The following is a 25,469-nucleotide window of genomic DNA, read 5'->3' as shown; positions in this document are numbered from 1 at the left end:
AAATAAATATAAAAAAGAAAATGAACATACTGCTTTATCTTCTGTCATTGCTGTCTTTCTCATGATGGAAACTTAGGGGGAAAAAAAGAAAAAGCAATGTAAGTGAAAGTGTTAAAAGTGAGTCATATGCTTTGTTGCTAATTACAAGGAGAGAATACCCTGAAACACTGACATTTTAGATAAAAATGGCTGGATTTGCTAAAATGTCTGCTTCATTCTAGTCAAAGACATTTATAAGTGTCTTTACCTCCATTTATATTGCCTACATTTATATCTTACCTACAAAATATGAACGTATTTTTCATTCTTCTCTATTAAATTATTGTTTTTCCTAGAGCATGTTAGTTTTTCTTTCCTGGCTGTACAACCCCCACTTCCCCATCCGCCCTGCCTCTGTCACAAGCACCGCATTCTCAGGGCTGTAGTACAAACCCGTGTGCTATTTTTGTGACAAGACTGTGTGACCTGACATGAGAACTGGGAGAACTGGGCCAGTGAATGATTGCTGTGACATTAAGCACGTGCCAACTAATTTTTGGTCTTTTTCAATTCCACACGTTTGGGGCTCTAGCTGACCTGATTTAATCGCAATTCCAGTGACTCGATAGGCCAGTGAATGATTTTCCATTGTGCCCTGATTTGTTCACCTAAGACATAACTTTTGGAATAGTGGTGTAAGGCTGGAGAGTGTACCAGCAGGACCGCAGCGCCCGGACTTGCGGCTGGAGAGTGGAGCGTGTGGAGTCCCTGCAGCCGAACCTGCAGTTCTGGGATCAGCAGTCGAGAGCGCAAGTGTCCTGGGTAAACGCAACATTCCTGGGCTGGGGGAGGGCGTTGTTTTCTTCAAGTCTGAAATAAAAAGGTTTTACTGATAAACCATGTCAGGGACCAAAGACACTTCTTCAAACCCAGTCCACTTTGGAAGACAGAAAAGTCTCTCAAATTATTTTGTGTAAGAACTCCCTTTGAAGAAGAAAATAAGACCAACCCTCCTAAGAGCGAATAGTTAACCACTACACAGGTTGTTTTCTTGGGAATAAATCAAATAAAAAAACTGTGTTGACCCAAGCAGGGAGACATGTTAGGAAAAGTAAGTCACCGTTGAAAAGATCTATGAGAGGAACCAGTAGCTGAGAGGACTTCAGAAAGAGAGAGAATGAGGGCAACATGAATGTCAGTCCGAGCTGAGGATGCTGAGAAAGGAAACCCTGCTGAGCGTGTGTGCAGACAGGGAGCATCCAAGATCAGCTTGTGTGGCTCCATCATTCCTAGTGTGATCCTAGGAGATGTGTGAGAAAGTCATTTCAGTTTTATGCTTTGACTTTGGTATGGATTCAGTGGCCCAATTCCTCGGCAAATGATGTTAAAAAATGTGTGTGAAGACCTTAGAAGCATCTCCTTAGAATTTCTTGGCTACACTCCTTCCATGGGAGTGTATTTTGCCCCCAGCGTCTGTCCTTTACCCTTCTATATCATTTTCATAGCAAACAGACTTTTGTTTCTCCTGTATTTTGGGAATTAAATGGATCAAAGATTAGAAAAAAATTCACATTTTAAAATAAGCATATGGATTTCCTACAGTTACTAATCATTTCATCTGTCCACATTTTCAAAAGTAGATTTAATAGGAAGGATTATCCCTTATTAATACAATGCCTTTTGATTTTTTTTTAATGAGTAGTTAACGTAAAATAAGATAAAATTGATTATTTGTACTGTCTTTTCTAGGCTAGGTTCTGAAGCAAGGGATTGTAATGGTCCCAGAAAACAATACAGAATATGTGAGAATCCACCTTGTCCTGCAGGTTTGCCTGGATTCAGAGACTGGCAATGTCAGGCCTATAGTGTTAGAACTTCGTACCCAAAGCATGCACTTCAGTGGCACGCTGTCATGGATGAAGGTATGACCAACCAGACCGCCACCGTCTTAATTAAGCAGAAGTCTAGGTTTGCAAAGTGCTTTACAATAATGGTAAATGTTGTTTTGTAGTTTATATTATAGGTATTTCAAAATTCTGCTTTTTCTGCCTTTATGACATGCCTCGGATGGCAAAGAATCTGCCTGCAACGTGGGAGGCCCACATTCAATCCCTGGGTCGGGAAGATCCGCTGGAGGAGGGCATGGCAACCCACTCCAGTGTTCTAGCCCAGAGAGTCCCGTGGACAGAGGAGCCTGGCGGGCTACAGTCCATGGGGTCGCAAAGAGTCAGACTTGACTGAGTGACTAACACTTTTACTTTTGTGACATACAATAACCACAAGCACTAACTAAAACTATATTTTTTTAAACATGGAGGTATTATTATACACAAACAATTTTAAAAGGGTGACAGTACAAAATGCTGGTTAGGATGAAGAGAAACGATCTCTCATGCGTTGCTGGTAAGGTAAAATGGTGCAGCCGCTCTGAAAATTAGCTTGGCAGTGTCTCAAATAACAGCATCACTTTAGAAAACGCAGTCATGGTTATTTATCTCAGAGAAATAAAAATTTACAACCACAAGAAAATGCTGTACATGAGCACACATAGCAGTTTTATTTTCAATAGCCAGAAACTTGAAGCAATCAAAAAGGTCTGAGTAGCTGCAGGATTAGCAAACAAAGGTTTATCCGTGCCGTAGGATGTTACACAGCAGTACGAGGAACACACTGTTAATGTACGCGGTGACCTGGTGGATGTCAGAGCGTTATGCAGAGTAGACAAGCCAATCTCAAAATGCCACATGCTGTATGATTCTTATTTTATAACATGCTTGAAATCACAATAGTATAGGGATGGAGAACAGATGAGCCGTTGCCGGGAGCTGGGGGTGGTGGTGGGAGAGGGACGGAGGCTCCTGTAGAGGGTGGCACAGGGCAGAACTCACGTTCAGTTGCTCAGCCATGTCCAACTCTTTGGAACCCTGTGGACTACTGTGTAGCCCACCAGGCTTCTCTGTCCATGGGTTTTCCCAGGCAAGAATACTGGAGTGAGTGCCATTTCCTTTTCCAGGGGATCTTCCCGACTCAGGGATCCAACCTGAGTCTCTAGCATCTCCTGCATTGGCAGATGGATTCTTTACCATTGAGTCACCTGGGAAGCCCCAACTAGAGATCTTTATATAAAATGCAGATTGGTTCATATCGCTTTCCCACCTTAAGCATTTCAGGTCCTTCCCATAACTCTTCAGGTAAAAACCAAATTGCACAACATGGCATGCTCAACAAGACCTTCCTTTGTCCGATTCCTTCTCTTGTCTTCTGCCTCGTCTAAGACCTCACTCTCTTTCTCTTTGCACTCCAAATACTGCCTTTGTTCCACTGCTTCAAACATATCCTGCTTTCTTCCCCAACACATAGCTTCTAAATGTACTATTTCTTCGGTTGAGAGAAAATAATAACACAGTCTTCTAGTCCTACCATCCTTTTAATAAAAGTTAATTCTGTATTCACAGATGCTTTGACCACAAACTTTGGGTCCTCCCTTTCCTTTATGTTCTCTTTTACGATGCCTTTGAAATATCAGTAAAGTCACATTATTCCTGTCTTTAAAATACATCCAGTATCTCATGATTGCCCAATATCTCCAGACCTTACCTCCTGATATAAGCCTCTGTGTCTTACCTCTGTGTTTATAGTAGGCGTCTAACTGGTCTCTATGTTTGTGTCCCCATATCTCCTTCAGTCTCAATCATGGCCAGAAGGATACATTTAAAATATCAGTCATGTCAAGTTATTCTTCCATTTTGAAAGCAACAGAACGAGTTTTCCCAACTCACTAAAGGTCCAAAGTCCTTCTAACAGCCTATGAGGGCCTTCCTCCCTGGCTTCCTGTTACACTCTTGCTGTCCTGACCATCACACCCTCCCACCCACACTGGCTCCCTTGCTCTCCCTAGATTAAGTCCAGGGCTTTTCTGTCTTACTGTCTTGGAAAGTATTGTTTTTGCTGGTGACTCCTTCCAGTCTTTTCTTAAATACTGACTCAATACTTTTCAATACCCTGCCTTATTCTTTTTTTCACATAACCTATAGTGATCTGTCATAATATTTTTATTAGTTTATGCTCCCCCAATAATGATTGTAAGAGTAAGACTTGTATTTTATGCATTTCTCTGTCTTTAGCTCTGTAAACAGTGCCTGAACAGAGTAGACAATAAATATTAAGTGAAAGGATAGTGTCTCTTATGGGAAGTGACCTATCCTGGTCCCTCTTCTCACTGAATGTTCCTTTTGGGATGATCTTACTTATTCACTAGGTTTTATTTATCATCCAAATGCTAAAGGAACACAGGCATTTATCTCCAACCAGATCTGTCTGTCCTGAGCTCCTTAGCTGTTTACCTGTATGTTGCATGAACTTCTCACTTAACATCCCGTTCATCTCTAACTCAGCATGATTCAAGTTGAACATATCCCTTCCTCCGTTCCTGTCTCTCACTCCCACCATCTGCTCTTCTTACTATTCTCTCTCATGGAGAATAACATCATGCTTTGCCTCATTACCAAGCTCAGCTGAAATCCTTCTGCCTCAGTCTCCATCTGCCTGTAATCAATAAGCAAACCCCATTTGTCCAAACTTCTCTTTGTTTGCGAGCATCTTTGTTCGCGATTGCACCATCTCTGACCTGGATTCTTCGAACAGCTTTCTCACTGTTTCTCTGACTCTCCTCCAGCTCCTCCTCCTCCTTTCAGCCAGGCTGGTCTTTTTGAAGGTCAGAACTGTTGGTCAATGTGCCAATGAGTACCCTTCCATGAGTCCCGTTGCTGTCAGGACCAGTCTCAAACTTTATTGCCTGGTTCAGACGGCTGTTCTTATGGCCTGTCCCCTCTAACTTCTCTGGCCTCACTTCCATCTCCAGCACAACCAGGCTGAATTTCATTTCATCCCTCATATACATCATGTTTTCTTATTTCTGGACTTGTAAACATGCAAGTTTTTTGGCATGATATCCTTTCTTTCTCAAACTTTAACCTCTTTCCCCTTTTATTTACCTTGAAAACTTCTTCTGATTTTTTGGACTCAGTTTATGTCAAGTACTCCAGGAAAAAAGAATACCTTTGGTCTTCGATGTTGGATATGTATGTACCCCTTGCAAGTACTCCAGCAGACCATGTTGTCACAGATTTAAGTGTCTCTATTCCCACTGTTGTCTGTGCCTAGTGTACTGTCTGACAATTAGTAAGCTTCTGATGAATATTTGCTGCATAATATTTAAATATCTTGGGTTGATCAAAAAGTTCATTCTTGTTCCTGAACAAACTTTTTGGCCAGCCCAACAGTATTTTTCTTTGTAAAAATAAAATCAGTATGACAATTCATGAAAATCATCATCTGATCTTGGGTTAATCCTGTCTCTGCCTCTAACTGGCTGTGTGATTTGATAATATTTAATTCATTTGAAACCTGTTTACCCATGTGAAATAAGAAACAAAAAACAGGTTCCTTCCAGATTAAAAAAAAAGGTGAGGGGGAAATTCCCTGGTGGTCAAGTAGTTAGGATTCTAAACTTCCACTGCACGGGACACAGGTTTAGTCCCTAGTTGGGGAGCTAAGATCCCACAAGCCAAGTGGTACAACCAAAAAAAAAAAAAATCAGAGTTGTATGAGGATCAATTTAAAATATCAAAGCTCTTATAAAGTGTTGTGTATCATCAGAATGATCTATAATAGATAATTATACCATTAGCAGGGTGGCACTTTTGATAATTTTGCAAAATGTACTAATCAAACACATCAGTCAGTCTATGATGAATAATACACAATGGTTTTTATGTATTAGAGCAGTATGGAAAAAAATGAAATATATAGGTCTTATAAAAATGCCCAAGTCTTTGGCACTTGAGTGTGGGAGTGGCCATCTCTGGCTAGAAGAATTAAATATAAGGTATCAATACAGTAGTGAACATTTATGTTTAGAGGGGAAAAAAAGATGCATGGCTTTAGCATTCAGGTATTTTGCATGCTCTGTGCTGAAATTTGGCTGATATCCATGTTTAATGCATATCTTGGAAAGGGTTGATCTCTTAAATCAAGACAGGGCCTGCCTGCCAAGTACTGGCATGTTACACGGATCACTATAATGTCACAGTCTCAAGGGTACACTCCAGGGAGGAAGATTGGTATCAAATGTTTATGTCATCTATAAAGCTAAAGTAAGTACAGTCAATTGACAGTGTGTTGTAAAAGGAGAAATACAAAGATTTTTATCTGATTTCATGCTTAGAATGTGAATGAAATTTTTTAGGCTAATTCCTTTCGACATTATTCATATATCTGGTTTGCTACTCTCTTCAATGAAGACTCCAGAAAGAGAATTATACACATACACACACACACACACATACACACACACATATATATTAGTATTAAAGTGTTGCAATTACAGCAACTGTTTTTAAGTCCAAAGATATGACATAGTAAGCAGTCATTGAATAAACATAACCTACTTTGAGGTGTGAGAGCACATTGAAATGCTTTATTGCAGCTTATAATGGCATCTTAAAGGAAAATTTCAAAACCATGCACATTAAAGGCCATGTTCCAACTCCCCAAAATTGTTCAGAGCAGTATTCAGAAGCCACATGTGAAAACTGTTTGAAATGTTCAATTCTGAAGGCTCATTTAACTGTCTGTCTTCTCTTTGCCAAGTGATACCCTGTTCCATGCCTCTGGCTGTTATTTGGTATTTATAGAATCCCATCAGCATACGTGGAACTTTACTGAAGACATAAGCAAAGATCAGTGTCAGAGACTGTAAACTATTTTCCATTCTATTTATATGAGCTTAATAAACAGTAAAGGGCCTGACTGGTGTCAAGCCAGTAGAGTAGTAATGTAGCCTGGAAATTGCTCTGAAGTTTCAGATTTGGATAATCTTACTACTGGTGTTACCAAATACTAGAGCTCCTCTGCAGAATACTTAGAAATAGAAACAGCACTTTAAAAAATATCATGCCACTCTTTGACTGAGCCTGAAAGTGAAGTTTTTTTTTTTACTCTAATCACCCTCCTTTATTGCTTAAGGAAGCTCTGAGGAAGATTGCCAGCCATTCAAGAATTCTTTACCTAGAACAGTGAGTCTCACCCTAGTCATCATACATCCCAACATGCTTTCTGAGTAAACAATAAAGAGGGTTGACTGCTAGCTGGCACTTCAGCAGGCATTCTAGTGCATGTTCTCATGGGACTGTACTGCATTTCTAAACATCCTCACAATGGAAAATCTTATAAGAATTGTTCATCTTAGAAGCTCTTCTTTCTCCCTTTAGTAATTTTTCTCTTAGAAATTGCCAAATACATAGGATTGAAAATTAGTGTATTGGAATTTTGAAGTAAGACGTCAAGAAAAGCTTCGTGAATAAAATAAATCTTAAATAAGCAGAAATTGGATATGTTCTTTATAATTAAAAGGGGTTCATGCCAAAAGATATAAGCAGAAAATGGGAGTGTGCAAAATATTTTTCACAAAGAATACTTGGTCTGTGTGTAGTAGAGATTTAGTGCCAAAAATAATAAGTGATACACTTAAAAATAATTTGAAGACACAATTCTTAAGAAGTAGGTTAATATTCATTGGGTACCTGTTTTTTCCCCAGGCATCATCTCATTTACTACTCATAATAACCCTCTAGTATTATCTACTCTAGTAGTACATTACTTATTTAACATATTATATTTTTTACTCAAAACTGTTTTGAAAAATAAAGCTTGAGATAAAAATACTTATGGATCAACTTTTGTTCATTTCTTTTTATCCACTCTGTATGTAGAAAAGCCATGTGCCTTATTTTGTTCTCCTGTTGGAAAAGAACAGCCTATTCTTCTATCAGAAAAAGTGTTGGATGGAACTTCTTGTGGATATCAGGGATTAGATGTCTGTGCAAATGGCAGGTGTCAGGTAAGACTTTCCATAAGGGTGAGTGTCTGCACTGAGGGAGGCTTGGGGGACCTTGGAGCAGCTTCACAGTATGCTGGAAAGATCTGTACTAAGATTCAAAAGATTTGAATGTAGTCCTGCCTCAACTGTAATCTTCAGCAAGTCTGATCAACTTTGAAGTCCATTCTTTAATCTGTATAGTGAAGGGTTCAGACTGGAAAATCTACAATGTCCATTTCTAGTTGAAAGAATCTGACATATTTATTCAATAATGTATGTATTACAAGCCTGAAATTATGACCCTTTGGGCATTTTATGTCAACATATTCCAGACCAAAAACTCAAGCACTGCAGTTTTCCATGTCTTGTGTCCAAGACTGAGCCATGTGGCAAAAACCTATAAAATCAGTCTTATTATTCATTAATGTTAAAATATTATCAATATTCTTGTATCAGCTGATTTTTAAATCTATATTTGATTTTTATTGTACTTAAACATTTCATTTGTCTTTTTGTTTTCTTTTTAAAAATAATTTCCATCTGTTATATGCATTTATGTGCTCTTCTTTATCATTAGAAAAATAGTCATTCTGTTCAAATAAATAGCATAGTGGAAAGATCAATGGCTAAAGCTCTGAATTTTGCCAGTTTCGGGTCTGCCGCTATCACAATTGCCTTCCCCTGGATGATAAATACGCAGGAAATTTAATGCCAAGTGTTTTCATGATCAGTATGTATATAGAGGGGGAAGGAGGCAGGACTGGGCACGGGGAGCCGTTGGGCTGGCGCATCACAAGGCCTCAGCTAGCTTCGTGAGGGCGTTGTAGCTGGGGTGGCTCTTCAAAGGTGTCTCCATCGGGTGAGAGAAAACCAGACCTTTTTTTTTTTTTTTTTAATTTTTTTATTAGTTGGAGGCTAATTACTTCACAACATTTCAGTGGGTTTTGTCATACATTGATATGAATCAGCCATAGATTTACACTTATTCCCCATCCCGATCCCCCCTCCCACCTCCCTCTCCACCCGATTCCTCTGGGTCTTCCCAGTGTACCAGGCCCGAGCACTTGTCTCATGCATCCCATCTGGGCTGGTGATCTGTTTCACCATAGATAGTATACATGCTGTTCTTTTGAAACATCCCACCCTCACCTTCTCCCACAGAGTTCAAAAGTCTGTTCTGTATTTCTGTGTCTCTTTTTCCATTTTGCATATAGGGTTATCGTTACCATCTTTCTAAATTCCATATATATGTGTTAGTATGCTGTAATGTTCTTTATCTTTCTGGCTTACTTCACTCTGTATAAGGGGCTCCAGTTTCATCCATCTCATTAGGAGGCAAGGATATACAATGGAAAAAAGACAACCTCTTTAACAAGTGGTGCTGGGAAAACTGGTCAACCACTTGTAAAAGAATGAAACTAGAACACTTTCTAACACCATACACAAAAATAAACTCAAAATGGATTAAAGATCTAAATGTCAGACCAGAAACTATAAAACTCCTAGAGGAGAACATAGGCAAAACACTCTCCGACATAAATCACAGCAAGATCCTCTATGACCCACCTCCCAGAATATTGGAAATAAAAGCAAAACTAAACAAATGGGATCTAATGAAACTTAAAAGCTTTTGCACTACAAAGGAAACTATAAGTAAGGTGAAAAGACAGCCGTCAGATTGGGAGAAAATAATAGCAAATGAAGAAACAGACAAAGGATTAATCTCAAAAATATACAAGCAACTCCTGCAGCTCAATTCCAGAAAAATAAATGACCCAATCAAAAAATGGGCCAGAGAACTAAACAGACATTTCTCCAAAGAAGACATACAGATGGCTAACAAACACATGAAAAGGTACTCAAAACCAGACCTTTTTAACGCCTATTGTCTACTAGTGTTTGGATACAAGCTGCCCCAGGGGATGAGGGGGCTATGACCTTGGGAAAGGCAGTTTTCTTTAGGCTAGGCATTTTCTGAAAAGGGATGCAGGCTAAGAGCCATAAGCTGATGCATTTCCCAGGTGTGGGAGGAGGATGTGCATCCTTTAGTAATGAAAGAGGTATCTGAGTAGAGCAACACTCAGAATCCATGACAGCCACTAGGAAACTATTCTTGGGAAAATCACTTGAAATATGTGTACATCCATTAACTAATCTGTAAAATGAAATAGGCCAGTGGTCATTGACTTTTTTGTATAATACACGCCTCTGAGAATTTGATGAAAGTTTTGGTTTCTTCCTCTAAAAATGCATGCCTGACCACACAAGCACACACACCAAAATTTGAAAACAGTTACAAACTATGGATGGATCAGTCTGTGGTCCAATCGAAGTATATAGACTTCTGGGTACAAACTTGGAAACAATCTGAAACTTAAATAGTTTACCAGCTCTTAGATTCTTTATTTTGCCAGCATGCTATAATGTTTAAAGCATAGAATCATGCGATATAATTGGATATAAGAAACAGTCTTATAATTACATATTAATTCCCTTTATTCTTTAACAGAATATGGCAGTAGCCTGGAATATATTTTTCATTTGTTTAAAAATCATTACAATTATTTACCTATAAACATTTGGTTTTCAGAGCTCTATGTTGTGCAGTTAAAACTTTCATCTTTATTTCATCATTTTATGTAAATGTCAGATTAGTATGACTTAAGTGAGTTTGTTTTTCAAAGAAAATTATTTTCCCAACTATATGCCAAATACAATAGCCCACATTGGTATGCTTTTCACTTAACATATTGTGTAAGCCAGACCTTTTATAGAGTCCCTAACTGGACATTAAAATAACAGCAACAACAAAACCAAATATTGTGTATTATGTGAGTCTGATGATTGTACTTAAAGTTCTGTGAAGTGGATTGTGACTTCTGATAGCTTTGGAATACGTCACCATTCTGGCTTTTAACTAAAATGCTTCATTCAGTCTTTTAATATAATTAAAAACATGCTTCCTTTTTTTCTTTCTGACAACTCTATATACTGGGTTTGGCTGGAGTGTTTTGTTTTATCCTAAAATATACAACATTGAAGTTGAAAGTAAATTTCTAAACTTGATAAGTAGACTAGGGAGAGCAATTGAAAATAGATAACTTTCTCCTGGTGACCCAATTGGCCTCCCTGGCGTTTATATCCTGGAAAAGCATAAAGAAAGCAGTCTTCTGTATTATTGTGGTATTACCCTATCTTCAGCTACCAGCGTTACTTCAGGCACCTACCACCAGTTAAACAGTGTTGTCTTTCCCAGGACATTCATCCTCAATTTTTGGAGTTATATGGGCATATTTTGAAAATTCTGGCTACTTGTGACTTCTGATTACAAAAATGTGGATTTTTTCATCCTTATTTTAAATATACATGTTGTTGAGCCATGACGTGATGTCTATCCCTGCCTTTTATTTTAGGTTTTAGAATCATATACTGTCCCAGTTACAAAGGTTACGAAAAGCTAGCAGACAACTGTCATTTATTCAATCATTTAACTACTATTTATTGAGTTTATTGTATTTACCAAGAAAGAAGCTAGGTGCTAAGGATAGAATAATAAAGGTGCTTTCTATCATTTCAAAACCACTCCAAACGCTCAGTTTCCCCTCACTGGTACATGAAGGGGAGATGTTTAACCCCGGGACTCTCTGGTCTTTTCATGGCTCTTGCTTAGTGAACTCTTCCCATGGCTTTGTTGTATTTTGAGAATTTCCTGTGGTGGCCACCGCTTTCATCCAGAATCATTCTCTTTGTTTCTTCCCAAATAAGCTTTGATTCGCTGATCAGAGTTCACTACTGAATTGCTTTGACTACTTCTTGACACTGATATACCCCCCTTGACAAAAAGAAAGGATACTTTTTTTATGCAAGTTTAATGTGATTTTTGCTTTCTCGGGATATCCATCCTGCAGCTGTGTTTTCTAATCTGCTTCTTCCCCCACCCAACACCAACCACAGAAAAAGACCCTGGTTTTGTTTCTGTTTTGCCTGACATTTTAAAATTTTATTTAAGTAATTGTAACTTGTTATAAATGGATCTATCATCAGTCAGTTTTGCAGCTTCTTCTTGATCAGGGGTAATGGTATAATTCTACCATTTATTTTAGCTACCACCAACTTATTAACTTATATCCTCTGAGTATGCACAACTTTGTAAAATATCATCTTTTCTGAATATCTGTGGGAGACCCACATTATTCACTAGAAAAGAGTCAATATTTTAATCTAAGAAGATGCATAGTTAACATAGTTAACATTAACATAGTTCTTCTGGGATCATATAAAATTAATTATCCCAGTTAATATTTTCTTATAGCAACCATAGGTTATAAGTAGTTCTTGCTCACTTGTGTTAAGATTCCAAAGAATGTGGGGAATAGAAATTTATTCATGAACTGTGATGAGTGTAAACATTTATGTTTGGTTTACACTAGTTAATATTTAATATTCAGCATTTATTCAGCAGCCTCTTTAGGAGTAAAGCCAACCGTATGGTGAAACCCATCTGTTCTGTGCTGAGTAGAATGAATTCGATTAGTCATGTCACATTTAGTAGAAATGTGATTTCTTTTGGGATTTATGTAAATTCCTTTTGTCTCAATAAGAGTTTTCCAAATTACTTTAGGATGTCATTTAATTTTTAATATAAGAAAATATACTTTTATCACTGTCCTACTATTTGGTCACTTTACAAATGATATTATTTGATATGAGCTTGCTATATTAGTTTGCACCAGCGAATGTGGAGTTTTACTAGTTTGTCAAATAAATATGTCTAGTTTGTAGACCAGGCTTGCTATATTAGTTTGCACCAGCAAATGTGGAGTTTTACTAGTTCGTCAAATAAATATGTCTATTGTAGACTAGGCTTGTCCTGAAGTAGTCGTTAAAAAAGAAAAAGCTCACTTTATGATGTACTGTCATTCTCTTGTTGCAGAAAGTTGGCTGTGATGGTTTATTAGGGTCTCTTGCAAGGGAAGATCATTGTGGTGTGTGCAATGGCAATGGAAAATCATGCAAAATCATTAAAGGAGATTTTAATCACACCAGAGGAGCAGGTGATTATTTTTTTTTTCAAAATTACTAATCCAAACAGTCTTTGGGGACAGAAATTACTTTGAACTTGACTTAGAAATCACATTTCTGATTGTTGAAGACTTTTGTAATGGGTATTGAATGATTTTTCATGATGACATATAATACATGTGATATGAGCCAGAAATGCTAACAAGCCCATTTCCCAATACTGAGAATATGAAATCATCTGTTGTGCATTTAATAAATTGGAGCAGCAAGGGAATAATCTAATTTGCATTGGCTAATATTATCAGATTTCTACAGACCTTATCCTCCAATGCACGGTATTGATGTCTAACAGAGAATAATTATTTCTAACAGCCTGAAGCAACCATTGAGAGTATTAGTCTTCAGGTTTTCAGCTTTCCTTTTTTTCTTTTTTTAATTATTTTCTTAATCTGTTTACTAAGTTCAAAAGAAATACATTTTTGAAAGCAGAGTCTGTAGCAGTGTAGCATGTTGGAAACTATAACAGGAAATCAGAAGATGTGGGCTTATATTCCAGGTATATTAAGAGCAGGAACGCATATTTTCTTGTTTTCTTTCTTCATCTATAAACACTCATAGGGGATATGAGGATGAGCAGACAGTGAATGATCTATGTAGTGTGAATTTTAAAGTGATCCACAGCAAAAAGTGATATTATCTGTACTGAAATATAATGACTCACAAGTAAGCTTTATATACAGAAAATGCTTTAAACTCAAGCCTTCAAGTTTACTGGGAGGAAGCAAATATTTTATGTTTACATTAGTGTCTTACCTGGACATCTGTTTATTGAACTATCTTAGTATTTATGATAGATTTTCATTGTCATTTATATGTTTATACTACACACATTGACTTTTTTCCTGTTTTAAATTTCTTGTTCAGAAACTGAAAGATGTACCCCCAAAATATATATTTTAATATGAAGAATAAGCCATTTATATTTGAATAATCAGGAAAACTGAGTTCATGCTAGATTTTTTAAAAAGCCCCTAAGGAGAGAAAATTAGACACAGCCCTCAAATATATAACCTTTCTCTTGGCCCCAGCAGAATAAAAGATAAGTGAGCTTGAAGAACTTGAAGCCTAAAAATAACTAAGGCCCAGGGTAAATTGCAGATCAAAATCTCAATCTCCAAAGTTGTGAAAAAAAGGTGAGAGGTCCTGCAAGTCAAAATCTGTCAGACCTCATTTAGAAAAGTCAAGCAAAGCTGTAAAAGGCTCCCAGACTTCCAGCTAAGAAGTACAGTCATAATAAGCTTTTCAGCCTGATTGTGATGGGAGATGTTTTTCTCATGCAAAAGTTAAAATGATGTCTGAAGAGACTTAAAGATACTAGAACTTTTGAAGCCTATTCATGCATAATTGTTTACCAGCATAGAGACAGTTCACCGAGGAATACTGATGCATATTCACACTGGTAGTTTTTGTTTAGTAATAATAACACTTAATTTTTCAACTAAACTTAGACAACAGAAATTGCAGTTAAAAACCAGTAATGCTGTTCATTCTGACTACAGTTAGATGAATATGTTCCTCCCCCCCCCCATTTCTACTTCAAATCTCCTTTGTTTTTATTACACTTTTAATTTCTACTTTTGTTTTATTAGTTTCTAAATTATATTAACAACCTCTGATATTTGGAAGATATCTAAAATGCCTACAATATTGGGAATATCAGAGACTAATACTGTTATTTCCTTACAAAAATCTGTGGTGCTTGTAGTACTCTGCTAGTTTAACACTGTTCACAGAAGAAACTAGAATTCTTAACTTGAACCATAAGGCCTTGTGCGGTGGTGTTCCTACTTGTCTCTCTGGTATCAACTCTGCCAAGGTCACTTTCCTACTCTAAGCTGCAACCAATAGATTTGTTACAGGTGCTCAAGCTGACCATGCTCTCTCTAGCACCTTGCATTTAAAAATATTGTTCTCTTAGCTTTGCCTGGTTGTTGTTGTTCAGTCGCTAAGTCATGTCCGACTCTGCGACCTCATGAACTGTAGCACGCCAGGCTTCCTTGTCCTTCTCTATGTTCCTGAGTTTGCTCAAACTCGTCTATTGAGTCAGTGATGCCACTTGACCATCTCATCCTCTGTCCCTCCCTTTTCCTCTTGTCCTCAATCTTTCCCAGCATCAGAGTCTTTTCCAATAAATGAGTCGGCTCTTCACATCAGGTGGTCAAAGTATTGGCACCTCAGCATCAGTCTTTCCAATGAATGAATATTCAGGGTTGATTTCCTTTAGGATTGACTGGTTTGATCTTCTTGCTGTCCAAGGGACTCTAAATCAAGAGTCTTCTCCAGCACTATAATTCAAAAGCATCACTTCTTTGGTGCTCATCCTTCTTTATGGCCCAACTCTCACATCCGTACATGACTACTGGAAAAACCATAGCTTTGACTGTATGGACCTTTGTTGGCAAAGTGACGTCTCTGCTTTTTAATAAGCTATCTAGATTTGTCATAGCTTTTCTTCCAAGGACCAAGCATCGTTTAGCATTCAGGTCTCAGTTCAGATGTCACTTCTTCAATGAAGTGTTCCCTGAACAACTTCCACCTCCTATCTCTCTGTATGGATACCCTACTGGTATCCATAGAGTTGAGTTGTATGGTAATTTTGTAATTTTACACACTTTGATCTTTCCTTTCCTACTATACTTTAAAGATCAGTGAGGAAAAATATCATGGCTATTTTTTGTTCAATATCCTAGTCCTAATGACCAACATAGTGTGTGATTCATTAACATTTGTTAGCATAATGAATAATGAAACATTACATCATTAAGAACTTAAAAAACAAAAATCTGTATGAGTCTTTAATTATGCTGTGGGCTTCATCTACTTGTGACTTTAGGAATGCTGTATTCATTTCTCTTGAGACAATTTTATCCTTATAGTTTATGGACTTCCTAGAATTTCTTGAAGGAATTGCAGCCCTATTTTGGTCCACTTGGCCATACGCACTGTATATATTGTATGAGTAACACTTGTGCAGACACATGTGGGTGTTTTCAGTCCCGGTGCTCTATTTAGAGTTTGCTAAATCATTTTCGTTGGAGCTAGAAAATCAACTTAAGAGAATTTTTGTTCCTTAGCACATATATAATGTATTTCATTTTAATTTGCCTGGACAGGGGTTGATTTGTTAAGGGATTTTTAAAGGTAAATTGTATATTTTGCCACTTGTGGAACTATATTGTTATCAATTTACATTTAGAAGAGAGTGGGTCTAAAATCTGCAATTCTTAGTACGAGAGATGATGACACTAATCCAGTACAAGAAATGCATGCTCTTAGACTTTTTATTTGTATGTTTGCCACAGCAATAAGAGAGTCATAGTGTCATGTATTCTACTCTGTGAAATAGTAATAGTGGGCTCTAGCTGTAATCAGACAGATCTGAGTTCAAAGCTTGCGTCGGCTAATTACTGACAAGGCAGTCTTGAAAAAGGCAAGTTTTGTTTCCTCTACCTTTATTTTCCAATCTATTAAATATCTACCTTGGATGATACCATTATGGATGAATGAAATAATTTGTATTCACTATCTACAGTTGTGACTAGCACATAGCAATTGTTCAAAATATAGCATTTATCATTGTTACTACCATGGAGATAATGATTACCTTGGGCATTTTAAGATGGCCAATTAAGAATGGGATCTTTGATTATGAAAGACATTCCTATGTATGTACAATGCATACTGTCCGATGTGAGGATCAAGTTTATGACCTTGACATCATAGTCTTTATTTCAGCTTCTGAGCTCAGTCATAGCCACTTGTATATTCACTTCTTTTAAAAATATGCAGTCTCAGTTGTGCTAAATAGCTTATTTACTGAAAAATATCTAGAGCCCCAGACTTTAGCTATCCCTTATCAAATGTCTTTGTTTAGTATTTTCTTTCCTCTCTTTCTTCTTTAAGTGCAATCTAACTCACCTGTCCTCCAAGCTGTTTCTATTGAATAGCAGAGAATTGCTCTGGATATAACTATAAACTTATATATAACTGTTGTCCTAAAATACAACATACCTCTGGGTTTACTGCTAAACTCAAATAGGAATTTACAGTTACTGCCTCTACTTTTCTGTATCTTCTCTTCATTTTTAACAATCCTGAAATTTATCATCTTCTCCAAACACCTTAATTTGCTCAGAGATGAATAGTTACCTCTTGCTTGTGACATCTGGTGGACTCCCCTTAGTCACCTTTCTCTTTGATGTCTGTACAGGTTTTTGTAACACGACTCTTCTTAAAATATTCTAATCTATAAGATCTCACTATACCAAAATAGCCAGATTTCTACTTTCTTGGGAATCTTTCCTTTTTCTTCTTTTCAGTCTTTCTGTTAAAAACCGTAGCTGTCTCCAAGATTAAGTCCTTGACTTCTTCCATCTCTCAGTTTTCTCCATTTACTCCTGTGCCTTCAATTACTGCCTCACAAAGGGAAGGGAAGCCTGACCTTACCCTGCAGTTCCAGATACTGCATATTTTATTTTTTATTAGTGTGTTATACTGTTCTGTTGAGTACAAACTGCAAAACTTGTCAGATTATTACCCAAACTGGACTTTCATGCTTTTATAAATGATGACTGCATTCTCACATAAGTAATAATATGTGTTCAGTGTTTATGTCCTCACTTTCTGCAGGTTCTCAAACTCAGAATTTTTTTTTTTTTTCCTTTACAATGCCTTCTAGATTTTCTGCCTTAGCCTCTAGCACTCCTGGATTTTTACACTGGCCTCCTGATACAGCTTTCTACAGCTGTATCACTGAGGCTTTTCCAAACTATCAGATAAAACCTCTCCAAACCAGTATCTAATTACTATATTCCTTGCTGTAGAATGTTCAGTAGCTTCAAGTGGTATATTCAGTGTCCTGGGCATGCATTTAAATTCTCTTAATATAGCCATCTTCTTACACCTTCTCATTCTGTCAGAGTTATTTTTTGTGGCACAAAAAAAATCACTTACCGTGTTACTTTTCTCTACATATGGTGAACTCACTCTTTTTTATATACAGTTGACTCTCAAATAACTGCATGAGTCCACTTACATATGGATTTTTTTTAATAGTAAATACTACAGTACACACAATCTGCAGTTTTTAAGTCTTCAGATGTAGAACCACAGATACAAAGGATCCACATATACAGAAGGTCCACTACTTATTACACTCAGATTTTTTACTACAGGGCAGATCAGCACTCTTAACTCATGCATTGTTTAAGGGTCACTTGTATATCCAAATCCTATCCATTCTTCAAAGACAGTTAATCTTTTTGCTTCTTTATGAAGCTTTCCTTGACTATATGAAATGTTCACTTCTCTGAACCATTGTGATTCCTGCTGGTGCCAGTGTTACTCAGATATCAGTAATATATAGAACCACTTAAAAGGGGGGGGCGGGAATCCCATTTTTGATTTAAAATAGCAGCAAAACTTCAGAGTGGTGATGTGATCAGAGAAGGGGGATGGTTTAAACAACTTTAATTTACTTTCTTCATTGGGAAATTAGCCATTTTATTTTTAATATGATCTTCTAGGCTTAATTTTGGAAGCTATATGTAACTCATTTTTATGTAAGATATTTGTGTCTTATCTTTCCAATTTGATTCTAAGCTCGTTGAGTACAGAAGTCATCTTACCTCATTTCTGTATGCAAATAGGAAGTGTTTGTTTCTATCCATTGCTGCATGCTGCGTTCATGTAACAAAATGGAAGTACTTGTATGATTTAGTATTACTAAAAATTTATTCTTCATTGGAAATGCTGATTTGAAAAGCACAGACCTCTAATCCCAGGCATTGCCACCAGGTGGGGTGTCTGCTACCTCTTGGTAAACAGCAAATAATTGTCAACAGTTTCAGGAATTTGCATAATTAATCAATAGGAGACAACTCTGGGATTAGCTATTATACCTCTTTATCAGTAGCTTTGAAAATTAGATTTTTATTAGAGCTATGTGTAGCTATACAGAAATACTGAGAAGAGTATTTAATGTTTTAATATAATTTTAAAACAGAACTATTCACCCAAAAGTTGGCATCTGCTCAGTCTCTGTTCTACACCAAATGAAGTCTTGATTTTGACTTTTTGTGCGCACTTTTTCTTCTATCCAACTTCATCTTACCCTCTTGTTTCACTTCAGGCATTACATTCCTAACCACTGCTAAAGAGTATTTCCTAAAAAATACCTAATTGTATCTTGCTCCTAGCCCTCTGATCCCTTACAGGGTGACATCAGATTGCCTGGTGTGGCCTTACTTATCATTTTACTTAATTATCTTATTATCTTACTTGTCTCCAGCTCAAGTTTCAAAACCCTTTGTTCATCTCCCAGGGAAGGTTGGTCTTTCTTGCCCAGCACTCAGTGGTTTCAGGGACACACACCCACCATCTCTATGCCCTCCAGCTGTTTCCTCCTCCGTACGCTTCCTGATTTACAGGAGTTCAGTGAGCAGAACTTAAGTAAATTTGCTCCGTTCCAGGATTCACTGTGTTTCTAACCAAGCTACCCATTTTGCTTTTTCTCGCCTTATAATTCATAAGCTGTTGGGAAGCTTTTTAACATAGAATACAGTCACCCATTGGCTCATGATAGGTTTGTATTCTCAGTGTTGCTCCCAAAAACTTCTCAACTTGAATTTATGACAGCTTTTATAGATAGTTTTTTTCTTTATATAGGTGTTGAAATCTCACATTGAAAGCCAAAACCAACAGAACAATAGGGAAAGTCAGTGAGAAAAAAGAATTAGGAGAAACTCAAGATGTATTTCATGTTTTATTGACTTTTTCAGGTTATGTAGAAGTGCTGGTGATACCTGCTGGAGCAAGAAGAATCAAAGTTGTGGAAGAAAAGCCAGCACACAGCTATTTAGGTAACCTGTGTTAGAGACACAGAGCCCATCCAGGTTCGAGCTTAGCTGCCTTGCCCTGGGAGTTCTGTGATGACCAGAACGTCAGTGTGTTTCTAGTTACATGTATGAATTTCCCAGAAAGCACCTCTTGTCAAGTAGGGACTTTGTTCCTTCCCTCCCAGGGATTTCCCTGGAGCAAAAGCAATGTGGTTGACTATGCATTTTTTGGCAGCAGAGGCCGGGGGGAGTTATTAATTACTTCTTCATGTTAGTCCACATTAAGGAGCAAATACTCATTGGAGGATTTGGATATGTTTTATTTCATATACATATATATATTTCACATATGCATACACATAAATATACACATATCCGTGTTTGTTGCATGTGCAAATGCATACATAGATGTGTATGTGTGTGTGTATTTGCTGATTGCTCTGTAATTTGGAAATCTTGTGGGATTCTTAAAAAAAATTCTATGTACTAAGAGGACTTGATCTTTTAATGGAAGACAGTGAGTCCCTTGGACTGCAGGGAGATCCAACCAGTCCATCCTAAAGAAGATCAGTCCTGGGTGTTCATTGGAAGGACTGATGTTGAAGCTGAAACTCCAATACTTTGGCCACCTGATGTGAAGAGCTGACTCATTTCAAAAGACCCTGATACTGGGAAAGATTGAGGGCAGGAAGAGAAGGGGATGACAGAGGATGAGATGATTGGATGGCATCACCGACTCAATGGACATGGGTTTGGGTGGACTCCAGGACTTGGTGATGGACAGGGAGGCTTGGCGTGCTGTGGTTCATGAGGTTGCAAAGAGTCGGACACGACTGAGCGACTGAACTAACTGTGCTCTCTTTTGCCTCACTTCAAGTGTACACATCTATGAAGAAAGTTTTTGTTTTTAATTTTGAAATAGAAAAGTTGGCTTACAATATTTCGTTAGTTTCAGGTGTACTACATAGTGCTGACATATGCATACATTATGAAATGGTCACCACAATAAGTCTAGTAACCATCTGTCCCCAAACAAAGTTATTACAATGTTATTGATCATATTCCTTATACTATATATTATACGACCTGCATTGCGTATTTCATCACTGGAGCTTTCACCTATATCATGTACCCACTACCTCCTCCCTCTGACAGTCACCCCTTTGCTCTCTGTATCTAAGAGTTTCTTTTTATTTTGATTTGTTTGCTTGTTTTCATTTTTTAAATTCCTCATGTATGTGAGATCATACAGTATTTGTCTTTCCTTGATCTGACTTATTTCATTTACCATAGTATCCTCTAGATCAAAATATTCGTTGCAGATGGCAAGATTTCTTTTTTTTTTTTTGGATGATTAATAGTCCATTGTGTATATAAACCACATTGAAATACTTTCCCACACCATATACAGAAATAAACTCAAAATGGATTAAAGTTTTAAATTTAAGACCTGAAACAATAAAATTCCAAAAAGAAAACATAGGTAGTAGTTCTTTGACAGCAGTCTTAACAATATACATATATATATATTTTGATTTGTCTACCTAGGCAAGGCAAATGAAAGCAAAATAACCAAATGGGACTATGTCAAACTAAAACCTGTTAACAAATGACAGGTTCTGTTTTCTTTATGTATTCGTCTATCATTGGACACTTAGACGAATGAACGCTTCTATATCTTGACTATTGTAAATAATGCCACACTGAACATCAGGGTGCCTATCTCTTTTTGAATTAGTACTTTTGTTTTCTTTGAGTTAATACCTAGGAGCGAAATTGCTGGATCATATGGAAGTTCTGTGTTTAACTTTCTAAGAAATCTCCCTACTACCTTCCATAGTGACCACACCAATTACACTCCCACCAACAATATAAGAGGATTTTCTTTTTTCCACATACTGCCAACACTTGTTTTTGTCTTTTTAATGATAAACATTCTGACAGTTGTGAGGTGATATCTCATCATGGTTTTGATTTTCATTCTCCTGATGATTATTAATTCTGAGCATCTTTTTATATATCTGTTGACTATCAGAAAGTCTTTGAAAAAAATTTCTCTTCAGAGCCTCTGCCCACTTTTTAATTGGATTGTTTAGGAATTTTTGATGTTGATTGTATGAGTACTTTGTATATTTTGGATATTAACTTCTTACAGGATATATTGTTTGCAAATATATTCTCCCATTCAGTAAGCTGCCTTTTCATTTGTTGACAGATTTTTAGTTTGACATATTCCCATTTGGTTATTTTTGCTCTTGTTTGCCTTGCCTGAGTAGACAAAAAAAGTATTGCTAAAACTGCTGTCAAAGAGCATACTACCTGTACTTGTTTCTAGAAATTTTGTCGTTTCAGGTCTTAAATTTAAAATTTTGATCCACTTTGAGTTTATTTCTGTATATGGTGTAGGAAAGTAGTTGAGTTTGATTGTTACGCATGTAGTTGTCCAGTTTTCCCAACACCATTTGTAGAAGAGCTGTCCTTCCTCAATGTATATTCTTGTCTCCTTTGTCATAGGTTAATTAACCATAAAAACATTAATTTATTTCTGGTCTTTCAGTTCTATTCTATTGATCAGTGTCTGTCTTTCTCCATGTTTGGTACCAGACTTAATTACTGCTGCTTTGTAGTATCATTTAAAATGAGGGTATGTGTGATACCTACCGTTTTATTCCTCTCTTTCAAGATTGCTTTGGCTATTCAGGGGCTTTTTGTTTCCAAATAAATTTTAGAATTATTTGTCCAAATTCTCTGGAAAGTGCAAGCAGTATTTTGATAAGGGTTGCAATAAATTTGTAGGTTGCCTTAAGTGGTATGGTCATTGTAACAATAAAAATTCTTCCAATTTATGAGTTCAGTATATCTTTCCATCACCTTTTGTTGTCTTCAGTTTCTTTTTTGTTGTTTTTTTTTTTTTTTTTCAGTTTCTTTCATTAATGCCATATAGTCTTCCAATATAAGTCTTGTACCTTCTTAGTTAGATTTACCCTTAAATATTTTATTCTTTTTGATATAATTATAAATGGAACTGTTTTCTTATTTTCCTTTTCTGATGATTCATTACTAGTATTTAGAAGTGCAGCAGATTTCTGTATATTGATTTTGTATCCTGCTACTTTTCTGAATTCATGTATTAGTTCTAATAGTATTTTGGTGGCATCTTTAGGATTTTTTGCATATAGTATCATGTCATATGCAAAGAGTGATAGTTTTACTTCTTTCTTCCAGTTTGGATTGTTTTTCTTTGTTTTTCTTGTCTGATTATTGTGGCTAGAACTTCCCATACTATGTTGAATGAACATGGTGAGAGTAGGCATCCTTATCCTGTTCCTGATTTTAGAGGAAACGCTTTCACCTATTGAAAGCATTGATGTAAGATGTTGACTGTGCTTTTGTCATATCTGGCCTTATTAAATATCGAGGTATATGTCTTCTATTTCCACATCGTTAAAAGCTTTTTTATTCTAAATAAATGTTGATTTTGTCAAAATGTTTTCTGCATCTTTAGAGATGACCTTTATTTTTTAATTGTTCACTTTGTTTACCTGGCATATCACATTGATTTGTGTATTGCACTATCCTTTGACCTCTGAGATGGACCTAACTTAATCATGATGTAGCGATCCTTTTAATGTATTGTTGAATTTTATTTTCTAGTATTTTTTTTGAAGATTTTTGGATCTATGTTCATCAGGAATATTGACTTGTAATTTTCTTTTCCTGTCTTGTCTTTTGTCTAATTTTGGTATCAGGGTGATACTTGCCTCATGGAATGAATTTTGAAATATTCCTTCCTCTTAAATTTTGGGGAATAGTTTGAGAAGGATAAATGTAAACTCTTCTTTAAATATTAGATGAATTTACCTGTGAAACTATCTGGTCCTTGAGTCTTGTTTATTGGGAATTTTCTGATTAATGAATCAATTTCATTACTGGGAATTGGTCTTTCATACTCTCTATTTCTTCCTGATTCAGTCTTGGGACATTGCATATTTCTAGGAATTTATTCATTATTTGCAGGTTATCCAATTTTTTGTATATAGTTATTCATACTAATCTCTTATGATCCTCTGTATTTTGTGGTGTTGATTGTAACTTTTTTTTTTTCATTGCTGATTTTATTTCTTTGTGCGCTTGAGAAAATATTTTTAAATTTTTAAGTATTGCTTCTGGAAAAAATTGTATCAGCTATTTTACTTAGCCCAATTAATAATGTTTAAATACATGATAGAAAGTAGTATATTGTCAAAATCTATATTGCTTATAAATTAATATTTCAAGCTAATTAAGTCATGTAAAATTCTCTTTGATAGTCATGGCATTCACTGACATCTAATATTACACATGTGGCAAAAAGGCTATTCTTCCAGAATTTAAACATCATATTTATATTGTCTTTTTTCAAATTATTATATTTTTAGCTTATATTGGAGTGGGGCTTCCCAGGTGGCTCTGGTGGTAAAGAATCTGCCTACCAATGCAGGAGATGTAAGAGATGCAATTTCAATCCTTGAGTTGGTTAAGTCTCCTGGAGGAGGGCATGGCAACCTAGTCCAATATTCTTACCTGGAGTATCCCATGGACAGAGGAGCCTGGCAAGTTATGGTTCATAGGGTCACAAAGAGACATGACTGACGCTGCTTAGCACAACACACACAGCACATAGTTGATTTACAATGTTGTGTTAGTTTCAGATACACAGCAAAGTGATTCAGTCATATTTAACCTTTTTCAGATTTCTTTTCCATTGACGTTATTATGGAATATTGAGTAGAGGTCCCTATGGTATCCAGTAGGTACTTATTGATTATGTATTTTATATAATAGTGTATGTTTTAATAGCAACCTCCTAATTTATAGTTCCCTTCCACCTTTTCACTTTGGTAAATGTTAAGTTTGTTTTCTAAGTCTGTGAGTCTGTTTCTGTTTTCTAAATAAATTTATTTGTATCATTTTCTTAGATTCCACATATAAATGATATCACATCATATTCGTCTTTGTCTGACATACTTCATTTAGTATGATAATCTCTAGGTCCATCTGTGTTGCTACAAATAGCATTATTTCACTCTTTTTGATGGCTGAGTAATACTCCACTGTATACATGTACCACATCATCTTTAATCATTCATCTGTCAGTGCACTTTTATGCTGCTTCCATATCTTGGCTGTGATAAATAGTGCTGCAGTGAATGTCAGGGTGAATGTGTCTTCTCACATTCTGGTTTTCTCCAGATACATGCCCAGAAATGGAATTGCAGGATCATATGATAGCTCTGTTTTTAGTTTTTTAAGGAACCTCCATACTGTTCTCCAAAGTGGATATACCAGTTTACATTCCCACCAACAATGTAAAAGTGCTCCCTTTTCTGCATGCCTTCTCCAGCACTTAGCTGTTTGTAGATTTTTTGATGACGGCCATTTTGACTGATGTGAGGTGATAACTCACTATAGTTTTGATTTGCATTTCTCTAATAATTAATGATTTTGAACATCTTTTCATTTGTTTTCTGGCCATCTATTTGTTTTCTCTGGAGAAATCTCTATTTAGATCTTACGCCCATATTTTGACTTTTTTTATATTGAGCAACATGAACTGTTTGCATAATTTGAAAATTAATCCCTTGTAAATCACACCATTTGCAAATATTTTCTCCCATTCTGTCGGCTGTCTTTTTTTTTTATGATTTCCACTT

The 25,469-nt window shown here is 36.5% G+C and overlaps 1 protein-coding gene across 1 annotated transcript in view; it reads left to right on the top strand.

The window, feature by feature from the left end:
* ADAMTS19 (ADAM metallopeptidase with thrombospondin type 1 motif 19) overlaps positions 1 to 25,469 on the top strand; it is a 261,863-nt gene that overhangs the window by 175,759 nt on the left and 60,635 nt on the right. Inside the window, exons 13-17 of the mRNA XM_043912190.1 lie at positions 671 to 801; positions 1,729 to 1,901; positions 7,752 to 7,879; positions 12,792 to 12,912; positions 19,720 to 19,800. Of these exons, the coding sequence (XP_043768125.1) occupies positions 671 to 801; positions 1,729 to 1,901; positions 7,752 to 7,879; positions 12,792 to 12,912; positions 19,720 to 19,800 (634 nt within the window). The remainder of the gene's footprint in view (positions 1 to 670; positions 802 to 1,728; positions 1,902 to 7,751; positions 7,880 to 12,791; positions 12,913 to 19,719; positions 19,801 to 25,469) is intronic.

Source organism: Cervus elaphus, chromosome 9 (assembly GCF_910594005.1).
Source record: "Cervus elaphus chromosome 9, mCerEla1.1, whole genome shotgun sequence".
In the NCBI taxonomy this organism is placed as follows: Eukaryota; Metazoa; Chordata; class Mammalia; order Artiodactyla; family Cervidae; genus Cervus; species Cervus elaphus.
Note: the sequence above shows the minus strand (reverse complement) of the source record. Positions and strands in the feature narration are given on the sequence as shown.